The sequence below is a fragment of the Ambystoma mexicanum genome, chromosome 9, assembly GCF_040938575.1.
Source record: "Ambystoma mexicanum isolate Mex_15411 chromosome 9, UKY_AmexF1_1, whole genome shotgun sequence".
NCBI lineage: Eukaryota > Metazoa > Chordata > Amphibia > Caudata > Ambystomatidae > Ambystoma > Ambystoma mexicanum.
In genome coordinates this window covers 639,849,969-639,871,574 of record NC_090931.1, presented here as the reverse complement: position 1 = coordinate 639,871,574, position 21,606 = coordinate 639,849,969, and the positions used below count along the sequence as shown (strand labels likewise).

General features: G+C 44.6%; 1 protein-coding gene across 1 annotated transcript in view; it reads left to right on the top strand.

Annotated features, from left to right (window-relative positions):
* Positions 1-21,606, top strand: part of TMEM199 (transmembrane protein 199) — a 103,253-nt gene that overhangs the window by 60,330 nt on the left and 21,317 nt on the right. Inside the window, exon 5 of the mRNA XM_069615348.1 lies at positions 8,327-8,439. Coding sequence (XP_069471449.1) covers positions 8,327-8,439 — 113 coding nt within the window. The remainder of the gene's footprint in view (positions 1-8,326; positions 8,440-21,606) is intronic.

Genomic DNA, 21,606 nt, shown 5'->3' with positions numbered 1-21,606 from the left:
GATCTCAAACCTCTCTTGTTTCAGGTATGTATTCTACTTTTTTTCTTTTGACGGGAGAATTGAGGCCTCTGACGTTATAAGTTAAAACCTTTGTACCCATCACGTTTCTAGAAGAAGAGTCTCTAAATGCTTCCTTTGATATGTTCTGTAAGTTATTTGGTGGTTCCCGGTTACCCTCCCCCCCCCCCCCCCTTAGGCCATCCCCAACATGCCCTAATACCCCCCTCCCCCCAAAACTGCCCTTGGATGAGCTCCGGTACCTATGTTCGCTCAGGCGTTGCGCCGTGAGCGCCATACTCATCGGTCCTCGGGGATAACTTGTAGGGTGTACTAAGTCCCTCTGGATTCCAATAGGTGCCACTTGGACCCTCCATCACACCTTAAATTGTGTAAAACTCTCCTCCAACTGAGTTGTTTCTTTCAATCTGCCAACTTGGGCAGTTCATATATCCGTCGAAGGCACCTCGGGGCTTCGTCATTTGATGTGACTTCTCTTTCGGCGTTGGGATCCTACCCTGTCTGTCCACTCTCATCCACTGACATTCTGCCCTTTTCTGGGTTCTTATGTCTCTCTTCGCTCCCTGTAGTTCTTCCTCCTGTTCTTGTGTCCCCAATATTTGGTTCCCCTCCTCACATGTCGTTATTCTCCTCTGTTTCCCCTCCTATGTGAATAGGAGTCCGAAGGGGAAAGTCCATTTATATCTAATCTGTTTTGACGTTAGGGTTCTCACCACCGGGCCCATGTCTCTGCGCTTTTGTAGAGTGGACTGTGCCAAATCTTGATAGAGCTGCACCTCCTCCCCATTCATCCTAATATGGTCCATGGTCCTGGCCTTCCGTGATATCTGCTCTTTTTGGGGGTATGAGGAGAGGGCTGCCAGGACGTCCCGTGGCCTCGCGCCTGGTTCTACCTTGCTCTTCGGGCCTACTCTATGGACTCTATCAATTCCAACTTCTTAGTCCTCCTTTGCGTCTAAGATCTCTTTAAAGACCTACTGCCTCTTTCAGATGGGTTTGAGTCAGGAGTTGCTCTTGGACCTCTGCGTACAGCTGTGCTCCTCATCAAGGTTTTGAGTGATCTTTTCCAATGTGTCCGTCCTCTCGCCCAGATTCGTGATCTCAGTCGTTAGTTCTTGCATTGCTGTACGCATGTCTTTTTTCATGGTTTCAAATTGTGCCTGTGTTGTTTCTAGGAATTGCGACTGGAATTCCCTGAACCACGATTTCATATCTTCCCTGGTTGCCATATCAGGTTCCAGCGGGTCCGAGGGTTCTGTAGCTGATAGGACCTCCGGAGTCTTTTTCTTGGTGGAAGTGGATGGGTTGGCGTGTTCGGGTCCCCACAGTTGGGTTAGGCTCTTTTCCCCTCTCTTCTGCTATGGTTGTTGGTCCTGTTGGGCTGCCCTCCCCCTAGATTTTGACATAGGTGCTGTTATGGTTTTGACTTTGATATCCGATCTGTGCCGGTTTCCCTCGGATCTTCAGCTGCCAGCTCCTTTGTTCGTCCCTTCCTTCTGTGTTGGGCCAGGAGCCGGTATGCCCCTGCTGAGACCTCTACGGCGTTGCCGATTCTAGTAATTGGGGTCACCTCCCTTGTCGGAGCTTGTTGTTGACTCCCCCTGTTCACTAAGTACTGGGGGGGTTGCCTGTTTGTTCCTCACTCTGTCTTATGACGGGCCTGTGCTTTGCTCCAGAATGTGGCCTTTAGGGTGCTTACCGCTGTTCTTGGTACCGGTTGTGATCCGGTCCAGTGCGGTGCGTGTGGGGGTGTTTAGACCCTCGGACCTGCTAAGATGGCCGCCTGTTGCCGGGATCAACCTCCGTCTTGTGTTCGGTGGATTTCCGCGTGTGATGTCCTCCGTTCTGCTCCTGCTTCGCCTTTTCCCTTTTCTTCTCTCCGCTCGCTGTCATACGCCAACTTCTCTGACCCGTCTACTGGTGGGCCGGGCCGGTGCTCCAGCTGACTGGGTATCCCGGCTCCTGTCCTCACTGCGTCGCTGTGCCGCCCGTGTCCTTTTGCTGCTCCGGCTCGGGGGCGGGTCTTCTGATGGTTCTCGGGTTGGTACTTGGAGGAGCCGGTGCCCGTGTCAGCGATTGTGTACAGGGGGGGACCGCTACCCGGAGAGCGGCCCCTACCAAGTCCTCCTGCTTTGGGATGCCTAGGGAGAGACCCGTTCGTAACTCGAAGCAGCGCTCCCGCGCTGGGGTCCGTGGAGTGTATCGGCCTCAGGGAGTCGCATGCAGCGGGACGCGTCTTCGCTCTCGGGCAGATAGCCACGCTGTATGCATCCTCTACGCCTGATGCGGCCGGTGCCCACGGCGGGGGATCGGTGAGAGTCTTCGGCTTCTTTGTTATGCTTTATTGCCGCGGTCTAGTGGGGGGGACGGAGCGAGCCTCACACGTCCGCTCCCCATCGTCGCCATCTTGGAATCGCAAATGTTTATTTTTTAATGCATTTATCTTTTAATTTACCACTGTAAAAGGGCATCCAACTTTCCAATCTGTTTAACTTGGTGATGGCTACTAAAAACAATGCCTTGGCTAAAAGCAGATGCAGAGAGATTTCTCCCAGAGATTTGGATGCATGTTAAACCACAAATGTAGGTGGGAGATGGCACAATAGAATTGCTAGTCCCCTAGAAAAGCCTTAACCTCGGGAACAGACTTAATTTCCAGGCAAAGAGATGAAATGGAGAATAATTGCTGCCGCTGGGCATGTTGGATTCACAGTGGTAGATGACTACTTAACACTTGGCTCCAAACCACTTCTAGCTGGTTAAGGAGGATTTCCAATGCCATTTTGTACCTTGGGGAAAACCCCACAATGATTGCTTTCAAAGCTCCTGGAAAAAAACAATGGCAGTGTCTCGATGAGGGAAATTGGTGAAAAGGGTGAAAGATGTGCTAACCATAAAATTGAAAGCTCCTCTATACTCTGGACCAGAGGATTGAGGTAATCTGAAACCATAATACAGAAGGATGTTGTACTGTGACATTAAGGTGTCCTGCCAGGTATTGCTAATTCTTAGTGTGGATGTACAAGCCTGTTAAGAGACTGCCTCTGGTGCCCTGTCTAAACATGGTCCTACTTGGGACGTGAGAAGCTGACTGAGGATAGGTGATCCTTCACTCGCAATGGGGGAGGGCATAAATCTGGCCTGCATAGATTTTGGTTGGTCACATAACTGCAGTTTACAAACAATACAAAACCGTGTTGGCGGTACTAGATCCACCTTTCCTTTCCTTTTGGCCAGCAGAGGCCACAGTCTGTTTGCCACCCGTAATTCTTCCTTCTAATTGTGCTAGCGTGCAGTCTGGGTAATTCCCCTGGCCAGAGATGCGACCCCACACCCCCTTACATATCCCCCACTTTGGCTCTTGCCCTGAAGGTCAACGCCATTGTCAGAAATGGGATTCTCCAGAAACTGACATACTCGCTGACTGGACATGATTTTACATCACTCCAGTATCTGAATCGGCAAAACCTTGTGATATAGATGTTTGTAGTTCTGGACTATTGGATTCTGTTCTTTAAGGAGATGACCTGCAAAGACGTTTCGGTGTCTGTTGAGTCCGTGGTCATTGCTGTGACTGCATGATGTTCTCAGGAGCCACCTAAGACAGGGTTCTTCAACCGTTGGTGCTCCAGAGGTTTTGGATTACAACTCTCGTGATCCATCAGTATTGGCTGATGGGAGTTGCAGTCCAAAACACCTGGAACGGCAAAGGTAACAGACTTTGGGACTAGATGCACTTCATCCTAATTGGGGCTATTATGTCGCCATCCTTATTGTACATGGTGTGAGTTGGCTAGTTATCTCTGATGAATCCCCTGGGTTTTCAATTTCCTGTGGCTATTTCTGAGTGCAGTGCAATTGGAAACGTAGCTCCTTGCTGTCACAAAATGGAGCATCTCACTGGACTATCAGATGGGTATGCAAACTTGTATTGCGACAAAATGGACACACCTTTATGCTAGTACTTCTTTAAAGACTCATCGTTCTTGTGACCCAATTTCCTTCTCAATCAGAAGATCTGCCATAGATTCTATGGTTTCATCTTGGCATAACCTATTGTTTTGAGGTCAGGGTAACAATGTTCCAGCTTTGAATGTTTGTTTATTTATATGGCGCACCATACCCAGGGGCAGCAGGGCGTAGGCAGAAAGGATATGCGAGGCTTACAATATTACAGAAGTATACAGAAATATACAATTAAAATAAAATTATAGATATACGCAATTAAGGATTACAGGAATGAGAAATATACAAAACTTTACATATAAAAATATAATATCTATACAAAGGCGTGAAAAATACAGATCTGTGTGGGGGCTGTTTGTGGCGAGAGCAAAGGCCTCAAGCAGTAAGTATCAGTATCTATACAGAGGTGTAAAATGTACAATTAAGTAAGGGGGTTGTTGGAGTTCAAGTGACTGATGAGCTTCCTTCTAAAGTGCAGGTAGGGTTGATCGGCTCTCAGGTTGTGTGGCAAAGAATTCCAGAATGTGGTGGCTTTCACAGGGAAGCTGTTGCCTCCAATGGTGGAGAGTTTGAATCTGGGAATTATCAGACAGTTGGAATTGATAGTTCTTGTTTGTCTAATGGATGACTTTCTCTTTACTTTGTCCATCAAATAGCTGGGGGCAGCATTGTTGAGGGCTTTATGTGTTAGGGAGGCCAACTTTAGTTTGATTTTATTATCGGTGGAGAGCCAATTGTGTTGGCGTCTGGTAGTGGAGATGTGTTCTTTTATTAATGCTGAGGGCAGCTCTCAAGGCATTATTTTGTAGGATTTGTAACCTATGGGTAATGGCTTTGTTAGCACCGCTATATAGGGCATTACAATAATCGAGCCTGGAGAGTAGATGCTAGTGAATTGACCTGTTTAGTGAATGTGGCATCCAGGTAAAAGCCGAGAGTTTTTACCTCCCTGGATACTTTGATAATGTTGCCGTCTATGTTGAATTCAGCATATTCGAGGCCTAATTTGTTGATATTAGTGGGGGTACCCAGGATGATGAGCTCTGTCTTGTCATCATTCAGGCATAGGCCATGAGATGCCATCCATGCCTGAATGATGAGATACACCCTGTTCACCAACTCTGTCTTTGCTGTGATCCCCTGAAAGTGGGAGGAGAATCTGAGTGTCATCTGCGTAGTTGGTGTAGGTGACACCCAGATGATCCAGATCGTCGAACAGAGGTTTGGTGAAGATGTTGTATAGTGTGGGGGAGACGCATGAACCCTGCGGGACTCCGCAAGTAATAGGAGAGGGGTCTGCTGCTGCTGCTGCTGATGGGGAGAAGACTCTCATAGTTCTCTCGCTCAGAAAGGATTCAATCCATCTGATGGCTTCTGGGGAGAAGTGAGTAGCTGAGTCCAGGTATCTGCAGAGGACCTTGTGGTCGACAAGGTCGAATGCCGCGGAGAGGTCAAGTAGGAGTGCTGTTTTTCCCTAGTCCCTCAGATCATCAATTTGGGTCTTCGTCCATGAGGGCTGTTACCGTACCGTGTAGTGGTTGGAAGCCTGATTGTCTGGAGCCTAGTAATTTGTGTAGTTCTAGGAATTTCTGGATCTGGACATAGGCCACTTTGTCCAAGATTTTCAGTAGAAAGGGTACCGTGGTGATGGGACGGTAGTTAGTGGGGATGAGGGGGATCAAGCGTCTGCTTTTTAAGGAGGGGGAGCCCCCAGGATTGTTTTATGTTGGATGGGATGCTACCTGAGGAAAAAGATGCGTTTATAAGTTTGGAAATGAAGGGCGACAGGTCTCTGGCTGTGTCCTTGATTATGTGTGCAGGGCAAATGTCGCCTTTGCAGTTTGAGGGTTTGAGAGAAAGTATTATTTTCTCGAGCTCCAGGGTGGTAGTTTTAGAGAAGGAGAATGAATTAGTGTGTGTGCTAGGTAAAACATTAGGCGGAGGTTTGGGAGGATTGGTGAGGTTTAAGGAGTCTTTTTTTTTTTAGTTGAATTTTATTTTGTAGGGTGTTTATTTTATTTGCTAAGGCCTGTTGGATGTCTGCGCACCAGGTCTGGTCCTTGGTGCAGGTGTCTGGTGTGGCAATGGGTGACTCAAGTTCCTTCAAAATGGGGAAGAGCTCCTTCATGCTTGAGTTGGAATTGGCAATGCGGTTGTTGTAGGAGTTCCGTTTAGCTAGACAGATTTCAGCTTTGTATTGACGCGAAATAGTATCTAGAGTGGCTTTCTTTTCGCTGGAAGGGCATAGTTTCCAGATTCACATTTTCTCTTTTTTAGGCGGAGGGCTTTGAGTTCAGGTGTGTACCATTTTTTTAAATGGGTTTTGGGCTTGCTGGTGCGAGGTTTAAGTGGGGCAATTTTGTCCATGGTATTTAACATAATTTTGTTATTCGTGAACTAGTGGGTTGGGATCTAGATTGTCTGGCAATGCGTTTAGCGTTGGAAGGATGGCTGGGATAATTCTTTCTACTGTTATATTTTTCCTATTCCTTGTTAGGCAGGGTGGTGCCACTTGCCCAGTTGTGGTAGGTGGTCTGGAGGTCAATAAGTTAAATGAGACCAGGGAGTGGTCGGTCCAAGGTAGTGGTGTGGTAGAGGAGATGACCGCTGAGCAGTTTGCATCAGCAACTCTGTCTAGGGTTCTTCCCTTCAGGTGAGTGGGTAGGTTGACTTTTTGTGAGAGTCCGTGTGATGAGATAGTATTGGCTATGATGGAGGCATGCATGTCTGCTGGATCGTTAAACCCTAGGTTGAAGTCACCTAGTAACAGTAATTGTGAGGTAGTTTCGCATTGTTGGTTAGTAGGCTATGCAAATCTTCCTCGAAAGTCCCGAGTGGACCAGGTGGTCTATAGACCAGATGGATGGTGAGGGATTGGGTGTTATTTATAGGGAGTTTGGCAATGAGGGATTTGCACGATTGCAGGGTTTGGGTCGGGGCTAGTCTGAGAGCTAAACTTTCTTTAGATATGATGGCGATGCCGCCGCCACGGTTGCCCACCCGGTCCTGCCTGGATATGGTATAGCCATCTGGGATGGCCAGCATTAGAGACGGGCCTGCTGCATTGTGTAGCCAAGTTTCAGTTAGAGCGATCTAATTTGTCTTTAATGATTAGGTCTGCTATATCAAGGGCATGTGCGACCAGTGATCTTGTATTAAGGAGAGCTCTTTTATAGGAGTGTTCTTTCGTTTTTCAGAGATGTTTGTATGAGAGATTGGTTTGGACTTAGTTCTGTGGATGGTGGGACTTTTGGTGGTGGGTGGGGCAGACGGGTGGTTTCTTCAGGTGCAGGTTTCTTCCTGTAGTGCCGATTAAACTGAGACCCCAGCTTCAAGGGACTGAATTTCATTTACCTCTGTGGGCAATAACCTAGAGTGTTGATGGTCCTCTTCACCTTCTCTTAGTGTCCCATTGTGGGGGAATAAAAGGATTTCCAGGTATTCAGTGAACCTTCCACTTGAGTGCAAAAGAAGTACTGCTCCTATGTATGAGCACTGTTTGGTATTAGGGAACCACATCCGTTGGTTACACTTTGGGCTCTTCCCCCATAGTTCAGCCTATTCAACTGACAAACTTGAGAGACATAATCTCCTCTCTGCTTTAATTTTGCCCAAGTTGGGGATCTCTGCGTTCCCTGACAAAATGGCAGCATTGTGTTGGCCAGACCATGGTCTGTTTTAGAATGGAAGGCTCTTGTTGACAACTGGCATTAGTACATGACTGCATCGGATCCCAATCTTGCTTGCTGCATATTGGGTACTCCTGCATATACTACTAGAAGAAAGGAGTCGGGATGTATCTTGTAAACCAGTGCTCATTGGGATTTACAGGTGTGTCTCTCACCTCCATTGCAGCACCATCGAATACGTTTGAGCCATGGCGGGACACTGATCCCTTGAGCCCAGATTGCATTCATCAGTTGCAAGGCCTACAGGTGAAGAAAACACCTAAGAATAATCTCAATGGAACAGGAGCAAACCAAAACTGGTGAACCCTAGCTTCATTAGAAGAGACACCACACTCGCTCTGCCAAGGTGCATGTTTGAGGGGGCTGAAAAAGTGAGCTTTCTTTGTGAGGGCTGTCATCTGGGATGGAGTGCATCAGCCAGAATGCGCTATACAAAATAAAAGCAAGTTGCCTGTACTGAGTGCACCACCACATTTAACTGGGCACAGTTGATGAGGAATAGTGATGATGTGGTAAACTCTAGTTTGAGTGATATGGGTGTTTCTGTGCAAGGTTTGTGCGAATATGCGAGTGTGAGATCGATAGGATGATCCTTAAATATTCAGGGGACTGTCACCTTAATCGTGTCTCTGGTTTTGTACCATATTTTTCAGTGAGGTCCGTCAAGGCATTGCTTGTCACAGTCTTCAACTATCTGATCACCGTGGTTGCTGCATTTGCTTGCACTTATCTTGGTAGCCAGTACGTCTTCACAGATGCTGCAGCGGTGAGTTTTGGTGGAATTTATCCGTTGGCGGGACTGGGGTGGGGGGGGGTCCATGTTTTAAGTGTATGTGTTGAAAAGTGGATTGCCAAGGCATTTCCTTAGTGAAAACATTTGGAGGGTTGAGGGGGTGAGGCTATGCTCAGGATTAGGGATATGGTTTTAAGGGCTGGGGCTATATTAAAACCTAGGAATGAGTACCTTTTCAGATGCAGTGAATTATGAATGATAGGAGAGGGGCCACCTGTTCAGGCGTTTGTATGGTGATGCATCATACCTTCACCTAGGTGTTGAGGGCATGGCTTCGAGGTAGCCCTTCAGAGAGCCTGAGCCTATGGGAGTAGCAAGTCTTGGGCACCTTTTCAAATTATGAAAGGTTGTTACATCTTGATGGCCTGGGAGTGGGGGCGCCTGTTGGAGATAGATTCTTCAAAAATGTCATTTCGGTGAAGAGGGATGGCCTGGCGAGTAGCACTCCTTCAGAGACCAGGCTCTGCACATGACCTGCTGAATATATTCAAAGTAGCCTCCAGTTACAGTGGGTGAAATTTGCCAGGTATACATGACTAAAATCTGTGTAAACAATGAATCCTAAAAGTGAGTTAATAAGCTTAAGCCTGGATATTAAAATGCACCTAAACGTTGAAGTGGAGTCAGATTCTCTCCCCCGAGCCCCCCCTCCCAATCTCATCAACTGGTGATGGTCTTCTTGCCAACCATATCCTTGTCCTGTCAATGTGGCTCAACCTCTTAGTTCCTGCACTGACTAATCTAGTGACTATTAGTTGCCTTTTCCTCCTTTCCAACAGCCGTGTTGCTCGTCTTTTGATGAAACGTACAAATCTGCTCATCACGACTCCCCAACCACAAATGGCTTTATTGGGGAGTGAGGTTGGGGACATGGCTGCATAATTCCATATTTTCTGTTTTGTCTGAGACTGATGAAAGCATTTGAGTTTTTCACCAGTCCCCAAATTAAGGCGCTCTAATTTTATCTGACTGCCTAGTAGTATTCCCCTTTTTTCTTTCTTCGAAAGGAAATGTCAGAAAAGCTTTCCATTTTTGAGCCACAAAGCACGAGTTTGTATTTGTTGTTGTAGTGCTAAGACAGTCTGTCTAACATTGTATCAAATGCTGTGGCAAAAGACCCCTGTACAAACTTTGTTTTTTCTTTAACACCTATTGCCCAAGATAAAAGCAGCAGGTCCTGTTGTCAAGTGTACCCCTGTAGGGAACTGACACAGCACATATACGTACATTCATCAAAGATGCGCATGTGGATTGTGAGCACCTTTTTAGAATAGCCTTTTTGGTCTATCCTAACATCCTTCTGGCACAGACCAAAACTCTCTGGTGAGCGGCCTGCGGGGTGGTCTCCTTGTACTACTCGGAATGTTACTCCTTTTTCAAATCCTACTTTTCCCATTATAGGCCAGTGGTGGCCGGAACCATGCACGCTGCGATTGGATTTGATCTGTATCAGCAATTCCAGTTCTTGAATTCCTTATTCAATTCCCTATTTGTTATAAAAAAAGGTTTGTATGACTTATGCTCCCACATGTTATGTTAAAGGTATTTATATAGCGCACCGTCACCAACAGAGTTGGTCTCCAGGCACTCGGGCGGATCTGTAAACAAAAGGTGGACAGGGTGGGTTAGTGGGTGAAGAGGGCATAGGACAGTGAGAGGTGGTGTACTGTTGGCAGCTTCAGTTCGGTTTTCACTGTGCGCTGAGCTTGGGTGTGCAAATAGGATCAAAGCGGGTCCTCGCATGCTGTTGTTGCAATCTATGTGTTGGTTGGTTGTAGTTGCAGTGTGGTGAAGTTCGTGCGGTTTGCTGTGAGAGAGGTGGTTGTGTGGGTTTTGTGCATGAGACTTGTCATGGCATTTCCCACCATAAATGATTTGTCTGTTTTTAAAATGAAAAACTACGTGTAGATCTAGTGGACAACGGAGAACAAACTTAAAGTAGATGTAGTTAAATAGACTGGCTTTCAAGAAACTGTTTCAAATCAATGCATTATTATGTCATTGGGGAATGCATGCCATTGTTCTGGGAAAGTCATTAGCTTGTGGCACAGGTTAGAGGTGTCGGGAACATGTATGCTCTCAAAATTCTATTCAAATGCATTTGTGGCAGTTAATTTATCTTCGACTACAATTTCAGGTTTTAAATGATGCAGCAAACATTTGTAATATTCAGATTTTAAATGGGGTAGGGGCTTTTTAAACGGATAGCATTCTCTGGTGAAGTCATTTTCCCTCCACAGTAGTCGGTGCTCCATACTTCGTTTTTGAAAGTTAAGTGTATAATACTTTTTACTCCCTTTTAAAACATTTTTTTTTTTTTTTTAAAGTCCCGTTCCAAATGGGAGTATTTTATAAGAGTACACATATAACTGTAAAACAGAATTTCTTTCTAACAAAATATTTCTCTGCATCTAGTTATACATGCATGTTAAAAGATACATTTTCCTTACTCTCAGGCAGGAATCGTAGTTTCTTCCTGTGGCTCTACATGTGCTACGAGGCCAAACCTATCCATGGAGCTGCGTGGCTAAGAGCAAGCGGTACAGGCTTTTGCAGGTCTCCCCTATTTTTTGGGGTGTTTATTCCTATTAGGGAGTAAAAATGGCTGACCCATTTTTATGCAAAATCGCCCCAGCACTTTTTCCTGGACTTGTGGATTTTTCTGCCTGTTCTCCTGAAGGAGTGGGAACCCTTTTCCACACACATTCTTTTACCTCAATATTTTGGGTCATTTTGTATCTCTTATTAAACCTTCTTTCCTTTTTTGAGTAAAGCTTCCTCCAGGTTTTATGCCATCTGTCTTTGACTTTTGCATCACACAACACACCCTTTGCAGTGTTGCTGGGAGCCCCTTGTGCTTCCCATTTATTTTCCTTGTGAGTACTCATGTTCCCAAGGGCAGGGAGATATTTAGTATCATTCCTATCTCATATATTGTGAGACCAGCACACCTGTGTTTTGGGGGGCGGGGGGGTGTGGTTCCTGAGGTAAGACTTCATACAACTATCCCAAGGGTATACAGGTTCCCAACTCTTACACTATTCATGGAGTCTGAAACAAAACATTACATTTAAATTAGTAGCTCGTAAGTAAAAATAAATCATATTTATTTAAATTTTAAAATATTTCATAAAGGATACAAGCAGTAGCGGATCGTAATTATTAATTCAAGAATTCAATTCATTCAACCCATACAACACATTCAATCTATCAATGTACGCAGACAGCTGTACATTCAATTGAACTGTGTACAAAAACATTACAAGAGCAAGGAAAATTATAAGTAAAATAACAAAGCCAAAGGAAAAAAAATGTATAATTTGAAATGTAGACACAAGAAGACTGGAATTGCTCAATATTGACTTCTTGCTTCTCTAAAATAAAGCACGGACCGGTTTCTACGTTGACTAAATAATTTAAGGATTTCTTCATCAGGGGAATTGATAGATCTTGGCCAAGAATGTCAGGGTCTTCAGTTCACATGGCTAGAAACGGGATGGAAATTGAACCACATCAAAGTTATGTCATTAGGGGGTCCCCACCGAGGTACCACTGGAGATGATGGAAACGAGCCAGCTCCTGTACCAAGCAGGTAGCCAGTGGAGGCTGCAACATGGCGGGACACTTCCGCAGTGGTGTTGTGAAATTGGGGCAGTATGCTCTTGTTGCATTTGGGCCTGCTAAGCATTGGAGCTAATCCATTCACTTCTGGACATGTGAATTGATTAGCATCCCTGAGAACATTAAACTAAATCTGAAGCGAATACTGTTGATGAAGATATTGTCTGGAACTCTTGACTTTCCAGTACCTGAACCCCATCTTGACCTGCCCACAGCTGGCTCCTAGACCACTGGGCTCCTTCTTTTGCCTATGAGAAAACCTATGCTATAGACTAGGGAATGACTTTATTAGATGAGGGCTGTCTTTAAAGTATAACAAGTGTAAAAAAAGTACTTACTTGTAAATGAGTTGGTGTTCTAACGTTCTCTGCAATAAAAAGTTAATACCTCTGAGTTGCATGCTGCCCCTCCAAAAAGTATATACATTATCTTTATTTACTTAAATGGTGCTTGCTCCCCATCTGAAAAGTAATGGGTATTGCTACTGGTTTATTATTTTTAACTGAATGTAAAAGCTTACCAATATGGTTTACCTACCTTGAATAACAGATTGTCATTCTTAAAGTGTACCTTTTGGGGTTTGCTTTCCCTGATCGTCTTTCTGCATATCTATAACAGTCTTGAAGTTAATACTTGTCTTTGAGTTGCTTTTAGCCCCTCTTAAATTTATATTGGGCTTTACTTACCTTGAAAAGCAGCTGCTCTTTCAAACTTGTAACATTGGGTTGTGCTGTCTCTGAAACTGTTCTGGGGGCACTTCTAAAATAGAGTAACTTTATAACTAAGGGCCTGATTCATGGAACGTTTCCCTATGGGACTGCACCATTGTAAAACACTTCCATGAATCAGGCCCATAATGTCACTGTGCTAATTGTTGGTGCAAGCCACTACTAGTTAAACTGTGGACCTGTCGTTCCTGTCATTTCTCTGTAACAATTGTTGGCGTGATCCACTATTATTTAGGTTGTTTCCAAAATAGTGTAATAGGCTAATTACTTAACTTCAAATACATTGTCTTTCTTAAACTGTAATTGGGGTTTTATTTTCCCGAATTGTTTAGTGCATTCTAAAATGGTTATTGAGAGTTCATACTTATCATTGAGTAGCTTATGTACCCCTCAGAAAGTGAGTTCCTTTACTAGCTCTGAACTGTGTTCTACAAAGTAATATCTGTTGCACAGTGTATACTTGTAACATGGCTGGTTTATTACGTGATTTATTTAACTGAGTGTCACTGTATGACTGACAGGGGTATTCTAAAAATATAAATAACCTGGTTTTACTCACTAAGAATAGCTGATTGACATTCTGAGTGTGTTGTAGGTTTGACTCAACTTGACTGCATATTGACAGCTAAATAATGTTATACTTTGGGTTGTAACCCATAAGTGTTATATGTGTTTATAACATGTAGATAGTACTTGCCTCCCCAAGATTTATCTTGGCCTGCTTGTATTTAAATCATTTATTTTTACAATACATAGTGTTTCAGTGTTTCTCTGGACCATATGTCTGCTACAGTTTCTTTGTACCATGCTACAGCCTCTATTCCTCTTAATCAGTCTGGCTGCTCTGTCTACGCTACCAAATCTTCCCGGGTGGTACAGCCTGTTACGAGTGGAGCTTTGTAATGCCTCAGATATGGTTTCATAAAACCCTTAATTGGACTTGAGAAAGACTTCCTAAGTTATAACCAGTATTTACCTGCTTTATGTTGGGTTTGTTTCATAAATTTTTACCCGAAACATATATTATGAAAAGTTATTCCAAAGGTTGTACTTAACTTTTGAATTGCATACCACCCTTCTAAAAGTATTTGACACCATTTAATTTTTGTGAATGATGCATTGATTTTTTTAAGTTACTTATTGTGTGTTCTAGTACTTATCTTTTTAAAGAATTACTTGCCTTGTGTGTACCTATAAAATAAATACTTACTTTTATATAACTTTAGTGCGTCAGTGTTTCTTTGCCTCTTAGCAGACCCTATTTTTAGGTTTCTTGAAGCGAAACATTGCATTGTACAAAGTATTGGTTGCAAAAGTGTTGACAAATATGAAGTAATATCTTGTAATACAACACACAGATAACACAATAGAGTAACAGTATAGTAGTGTGGAGTTAACACACTATACTCATCTTATGAATGTGTTCACTTTTTTGATATGTTGGCAGAATGCCAAAAAAAGTTTCTTTAGATTCCTGTACAACTTCAAGTACAACAGGTTGCATTTAGTGACTTCTGTGTTAAACATTTGGGTCCTCGCTTTACAAAACCTAGCAAGCTGGGGATTATGTTTATTGTTCACTATTTATATGTAAGCCTTTCAGCCAGCAAAATTGAATTATCTATGCTGAAATATGCGACCTAAATAAATAAAGGTCTTTACAACTGGCCTCTCCAGTCTTTCCAGAATTTGGATTTGTACGTTTTTCCTCCTAGAGTGCATACTTATGAAGATGTATTATATATGGAGATGTGTTAGAATTGTTTCTACAGCAAATCACTGTAGTGTAAATGTTTGAGGTCAGGACTACCCCCTGTACTAAAAATCAGTGTTTCTTTGGGCCTATGTGTATGTTCTGTGTACCTCCTACAGCCCTTCCTCCCTTCTAAGCTAAGCCTGGCTGCTCAGCCATTGCTACCAACATACATTGTGTTTCAGGCCATTTGGATCCCTGTGTACCAAGTGTGAGTCTTCTAAAGTCCTACTTTTGGTCTTTTGCAAAACTCCCTAACATACTCCCCTTATCTGAAGGGCTGACAGTAGTGTCCACAAATCGCTCTGTCACCAGGCATGTACACATTGACTGTTTATGTTACCATGTCCCTTATTCAGTTTTAGAGGTTGAAATGTGGTATTTTAGGGTAGACCGTGGGGGAACATTCGCTAGAAGTGGATCAGCAAATCTGCCTAGTGAAATGCTTTCACTAGAATGTTATTGCTTTTGACAGCATCATTTGCCTTTTTATTGTCTTGGTAAATGACCACTGACTAATCTGGTGGAATGGTGAACAATTGATTAGTAGAAAGCAAACGGGACAAAACAAACCAACAGTACAAGACTTCATTGCAAGCTCCCCGCCCCCCTCCACTCCCTTCCCCTGCACTGTTCTACACAAAGGAATTCATGCATTTCAATGGAAGGGGTGGTCCAGACAGGGCAAGGAATCGTACTGGAACAGCATTGCAAGCAGGAAGCAGAGCACCATTATGCTTTGATACCGTTTGCGTTCTTACATGTTGGACAGTGAGGACAGCATAACATGATGCATTTAGTGAAGTTGAATACTTCTCAAAGATTCACACACGCTCTGAGGCAGGCGAGAAAGCTTACAGTATCATGAGTTCCGTCTGCTAAAAAGCCGCTTTTCTTAAAGTGGGAGCCTGAAACCCGCTTGCATATGCCAAAAGGGAAACCTGTCCGCAGTGAGAGATGTGAAGGTGAGCAGAACTACACTCTAGGCGAAGAGCCTTCATCACAGAGACATGCGCAGTAAAGCCTCACCTCGCACAAGCAAGAAACATGATTTAATCATGGCAGTTTGCCTACTCAATATTATCATACAGTAATATGCTAGGGGAGTACATTACATATTCACTTTGAAGATTTTCCCCCCACAATCCCCTCCTCTGAGATCTTCACTCCAGTCTCATGGCATACATCTTTAGGGCAACAAACAAACTCAGGCTTGTCATACCAGATTATTTCTTCAGTAGCATGACAGTAAAGCACTTGGGCATTTTGAGAGACTTCAGAACAGGTGTTGCAAACCCGATAATAGAGACACTTACAAGACAACAGAGAGGACAGACTTAGAATTATGACTAACGCTGTGAGTAAGATCTGACCAATAGACTCACACAGAGGTCCCAATAGATCGTCATTCCGGTCCAGGAAGCCTCTGGACTGGTGGCTTACAGTGTGACGAATGTGGTTGACGATGTTGGTAATATTGCTGGAGTATCTATGCATGCAAGTACAGCACTCCCTCTTGATTGCACAAACACTTCATTGTAAGGTCAGAAAGATATCTACAGCCATACAATTCTGAAGCACCATGATTAGGATAGCGAATTGCAGTAGCGTTTGCAATATCCTCTACCAACCGTGACAATTGGGTCAGACAGTCTTCATCTTAATTCCCAATGTAAGAGATCCCACCCCTGCAACAAAGATTTCCCAGGCAGTACTACTTCTGAGAGGAGACTGGGCTGGAAAGTTGGGAGTATGACACACTGCAGGCAGGATATACCACATGTAATCTCCAATTGATAGATAACCAGGGATAAGCTGTGTCCCCACAGATAAGTTTCCGGAATATGTAGCGTTCCAATACTGGGAAAATGAAAAATTACGGTCAAAGGCAAATGTAACATTATTGATCACAACACCGGAATTGGTGGACAGATAAGTTTGCTAGTTCCCATGAACAGCGGCCCTAGGTTGGTGTAGCATCGGAGACCAATTGCTATGGAAGAACGGTGCAGTGCTGCAAGATTAGTGCGCGCTTGGTCTGGGGTGGTTAAAATTCGGAGTACCGGTAAAGCCAAAGTGGGAATGAGTCGGCCTTGGGACTGGGTAACCAACTTCATATTCAAACAGACATCCTTGTTGACAGAAAGAGAATGGGTACAATAGGGAACCTGCAGGATAATTCATGTGGCAAATGGGCAGAGACCTAGCAGTTGGTGAGATTGGAACTGCAGGCATACTGCCAGGAGACAGGCGTGTGTTCACTGTGAATCCAGGGCTGCGCAGAGGTACTGTCATTTTCATGACTGGTGGTGCGAAAAAACAATCAGTCGCAGTGAAGCAACAAAGTATAGCCGTATTCTGACTACAGTGATGACTGAAATATAATCAGACCTAGTATACACTAGGTCCAATCCTCAAATGTCCAAATTCAGACCTTTATTTGGAACCCCAGCACAAATGTTCCTGACTTGTAGACGAAGTTCGAAAATAAATATATATATCTCTCTCAAAACAAAGAAGGAAAAAAAAATGCACTCACTGCAGGCCAAATAACATCTCCAAACAGTCAGTTAATGAGCAAAAACACTCACATCCAGAATAGATACGAGTGAAAATAATTTATTAAATTACAGAACCACGGCTGGAATAGCAACAAGACAAAACCGAGGCAGGACGCGTTAGGGCATGGCCTGCGACACAACGCGTTTTACACTCAACTGAGCGCTTGATCATATATATATATATATATATATTTTTTTTTTTTCCCCTTTCCATTAAGGCAGGTAAGATGCATGTAAAATACGTTTACAGACCAAAACATCCAGACCAAAGTTTAAAGGCTCAATGAAGTTGCAGCAAAGTACATATCACACCAGGAATCGGGTACTAAGCAAAGAATGCCTTAGTTCGCCATTTATCATAGAAAGTTCCAGCTAAAATACAAAACTACAAGTATACCAGATACCTGAGCCACGTGCATATGAGGGTCATTGTAACAAAAGGAATGACCAACAGATACCAGCAAGGGCCATAACTTGGAGCTATCGGTGAATCAACATTAGTGGCCTCTACTCTCTAGTGCACTGCCACCTCAAGGGGATTCATTGTTAAGAGGACAAATCTAGGGGCAAGTGACTTGGCAAACTGCCACTTTGGTCAGAGTGACTGATTTTCAAGAGTTCTTTCATGGGAATCGCAAAGCGTACCATTTGGGGGTTCATTGTGAGATCCAGAGGGGGTCAGACACTGAAGATGGTACACCAACAGCGAGGTCTGAATCAGGGTTGTTTTTCCCCGAACGTTGACTGTCCGACGAAGCACCCTTCGCAATAGCTCCCTCAGGGACCTCACTGTGTGGAAGAGGTTCAGAAGCTACAGATCCTGGTTCAGCATGTGAGCATATTGGCTGATCGAGGGCTGCATCCTCGCCTTCTGGTTCTGCCCAGTCCGTTCCAGCAACACAGTCTAACATTGGTAAACGATCAGCAACGTCGGTGATTGTGGTGGAACTGGAGCCAAACTGAGGAAGGTCAGTCGTCACAGAGGTGGTGTTTGTGCAAAGGAGAGATATTCTCCTTCTGTGGATACTCTTATGGTACCAGGACCATGGAGTCTATCCTGCTTGGGTGGGTTACCACCATTGGCAACCTCTGGCAACATTCTGGAGCTTCAGGCAGTTTTCAGTGCTTTCTGTGCCTTTCATCTGAACATGTGTGTGATCCGTCCAAACTACACCCATGTTCTATGTGAAAAATGGTGTACCAAGTCCCCCTGATAGTTGGCTATTTTGGCCATGGAGATGAGTGGGCCATTTTCATAGGATGTACCTTCAGGCCTTAACTCTCAGAGAATTCCAGCCTGGAGGCTGACTTAAGTAAGTTGGCATTGGGCAATAACAAATGGGAACTCCATGCCCCGGATTCTTCAGGACCTGTTTCTGAAGTTGGGCTTACCTCTGGTTAAGGGCATTCACTACCTGTCAACACCACGTGTGACAAATCCATGTCTCACCTAGGCAGTGGTCCACTCCCTGGGTGTAAAGCACTGAAGATTTCCTGCGAGTAGTATTTCCTCTAGTTCAGGGGTTGGCAACCTGCAGCTCTCCAGATGTTGTGTTATGATCCCCCACTATAGACTTTGGTGGCTAGGACTGTTGGAATGTAGACATTATGTATGGAGTGGCAAAGGTTGCGGAATCCTGCTCAACGCCTTCCTACCGCCCCCCTTCCTCTTAGCTAATGGACCATTCAGAAATTCCAGTTCACTTATTTTAATGTTGATCTAGTTGGCCCGTAGTGGCTGGGTTCTGGAATTTGGACTGCAGGAGCCTGTTCCCCCGCCACCCCCTTTTAAATCCTCCCACTTCCCCCAAATGCCCCTTGTGGAGGGCCTCACCGTTTGCAAGCACCCGACATGTATGCCAGTTCCGGTCCTCTTCCCGATGTGGCCAAGCAAGCATTGGAGCACTCTATGGCTATATCAGAATTGGACAACCTCCTCTCTAGGTTTTCGTCCCCGTTATTCTCCAAAAAAATGAAGAAATTGGATGGGACCTAGGAGGAAGTAAATTTCTCACTGTAGTGACTACTGTACACCTAATCCAATACCCCCTCGCCCCCCACACATACCCCTCACCTTCCTTGCTAAACTTAGCCATCAGTCAGATATGACCTAGACAGATGAAACGGGGCCAGGGGCGATGCTTGGCCAGTCACTGTTGCATGTGTGCAGCTGTGCTTGTCAAAATAATGGAAAATATATTTTTGCTGATTAATGTGTAAAGAGGTACAGAATAATGTGCAAAAATCACACACTAACGGAATGTCCACACGGTATGTATGTAAACATGTGCTACATAGCTTTAGCAGTAATAGAAATTAAGTATGTTACAGCTTATTAGCTGCTTTTGATTGTTATTTGGCATTCATGTAGCGCTCCATATATCATTGGTAGGATCTCAAAGAGCTTGTGGGTTGAACGCGCTTGGGGACTGTAGTCCAGGTCAGTAGAGGGAGTAGGGTAGTATAGGGTGCTTGGGTGCACTCCATATGTGTGCAGCTAGTGTGAATTGCCTGATGGTAGCTGCATCCTAACATTAGGTGCGGTGGTAGTGAGATCAATTGAATGTGTGCAGTCAGGTGGTTGGTTTACGAGATTGCATTCTGTGTAGGACGTGTGTGTGAAGCTAGGCCGATTTTTCTTTCGTGAGGTATTGCTGCGTTCTAGCAGGATGTTGAGGTGTTTGTGGAGTATTGTTTGTATGTGAGCAGCTTGGCCGAAATTGTTCGAGGGGGAATAGCTGTGCTCTGTTGTGTGTTGGTGTAAAGTAGAGAGTGAGCATAGTGGTAGGAGAGGGGAGTCTCTGGAGTGGATGGTTTATTCTTACGAGCCTGCTGTTCCAGGATTACATTTTGGATCTGGGTAAGTTGGTGGCGGTCGTCCTCGTGTTTCGTTGTAGTGACACTGAGGGAGATTCATCGCTAGGAGCAGCGTAAGATGTGTTTTTTTGGACAGGCGGTCATTATTCTTATGCTCAGCACTATGCATCTCAGTTGCCCGGTTCCGGGTAGTTGGTTGTGGTTTGATGGGTTGCAGGGTAGTATTAGAGAGGATAATTGGTTATATGGCAGGAGCCATCTCGCACCAACGTAGTCACACCAAGCCAATATTCTGGTCTCTGGTTGTGGTTTATGGTGGGTTGCAGGGTGGGTCTAGGCAGGATATTTGATTATAGGACAGGGGGTGTCTTGTACTAACGTGGTAACATCGAGGCAGTCGCGCTAAAGCATAGGCTGGACAGAGGCCTTGTAGAGTCTCAGTTTTTTGCACCTATATCATTTAAATGGGGCACTCTTGCGCCTTAGGACCGTCTTTATGGCAGTAACTTGATCAGATGTTAGTAAATGTTCAAGAAAACTGTTTCCGAGTTCAGAATAGTGTTTTAGATCAACTTTTCAGAACTTGAGAAATCCTGGTACGTTCCTACGGTACAAAATTAATAGTCCAGCGACTTAGTTATGGTAAAGTGCAGCTGTCAAACTTGTGGCAGATTCACTACAAGTCGTGGTTCTGCTTACCTTGTGCTCCATGCTTCCTTAGAGGCCTATGATGCATCAACGTCTGATGAACAAAAAGCCTTCAGTTGGGGTGAAAAGTAGCTGTCAAGTGGGCCACCTGTGAAATTGCACTTTGTGCAGGCACAGACACTTGACTAAAATCGCTTGGCCCATAGTGAATATCGTTGAAGCCAGTAGATGGAACCATCTATTCTGTGGAATGGCGCAGAAACTCCACTGGCTGAAATTTCAGTATAGATGTCCAAGACGGACAACTGGCAAATACTTAATCATACCTTTGTTGGGACACTGGCTGCACTCTTTGGCCGACACTACTTGTTGCTGGTCCATTACAGGAGGGTTGGTGATCCCGTTCTAAGCGAAGCCGTGCCGGATCTAGCAAATTCAGTTCAGTGGAACTTTGTGTCCTGGAGGCAGCAAACCTGAGTGTGCCTCTGCGAGAGAGGAAGGGGACCCTGGTATGGTTCCGTCTGCTCATGCATATTGCAAGGTCGGGAGGGCACATAGCCTAGCAGTACCCACTGTTGGTTCAGGAGCAGAGCATTCATCTTAGGTGGTACTTCATGCTGGGTGCCAGAAGTTGCCAAAGTTATGTTGCAGATGCCCCCTATTCACATGCAGCTTCCAGTCAAATGCACTACACCATTAAAACATTTGGCTGCCATTTTATAGAGGATGAGTGCCACATTTAAACGGTGCAGATGTAGTTTCAGCAGTGACTACACATTTTCCCAGACAGATATGGTCATGTCTACCATGGCTCCTTAAGATGTCTGTGACCATTTATGGCACACACTTGTTTCCATCTTTTCAGCTAGTACAGCCTTCTTGTCGGGGGCTCGTTGGACTTTTTAACCCAGGCTGCCATTTTATTGATGAGCTTTAAGAGACAAACCTTGGTTGCCTGATCACAAAAACAGCCATATTGTGCAGACTTCTAGCTTGCTGAGCAGAGTGACCT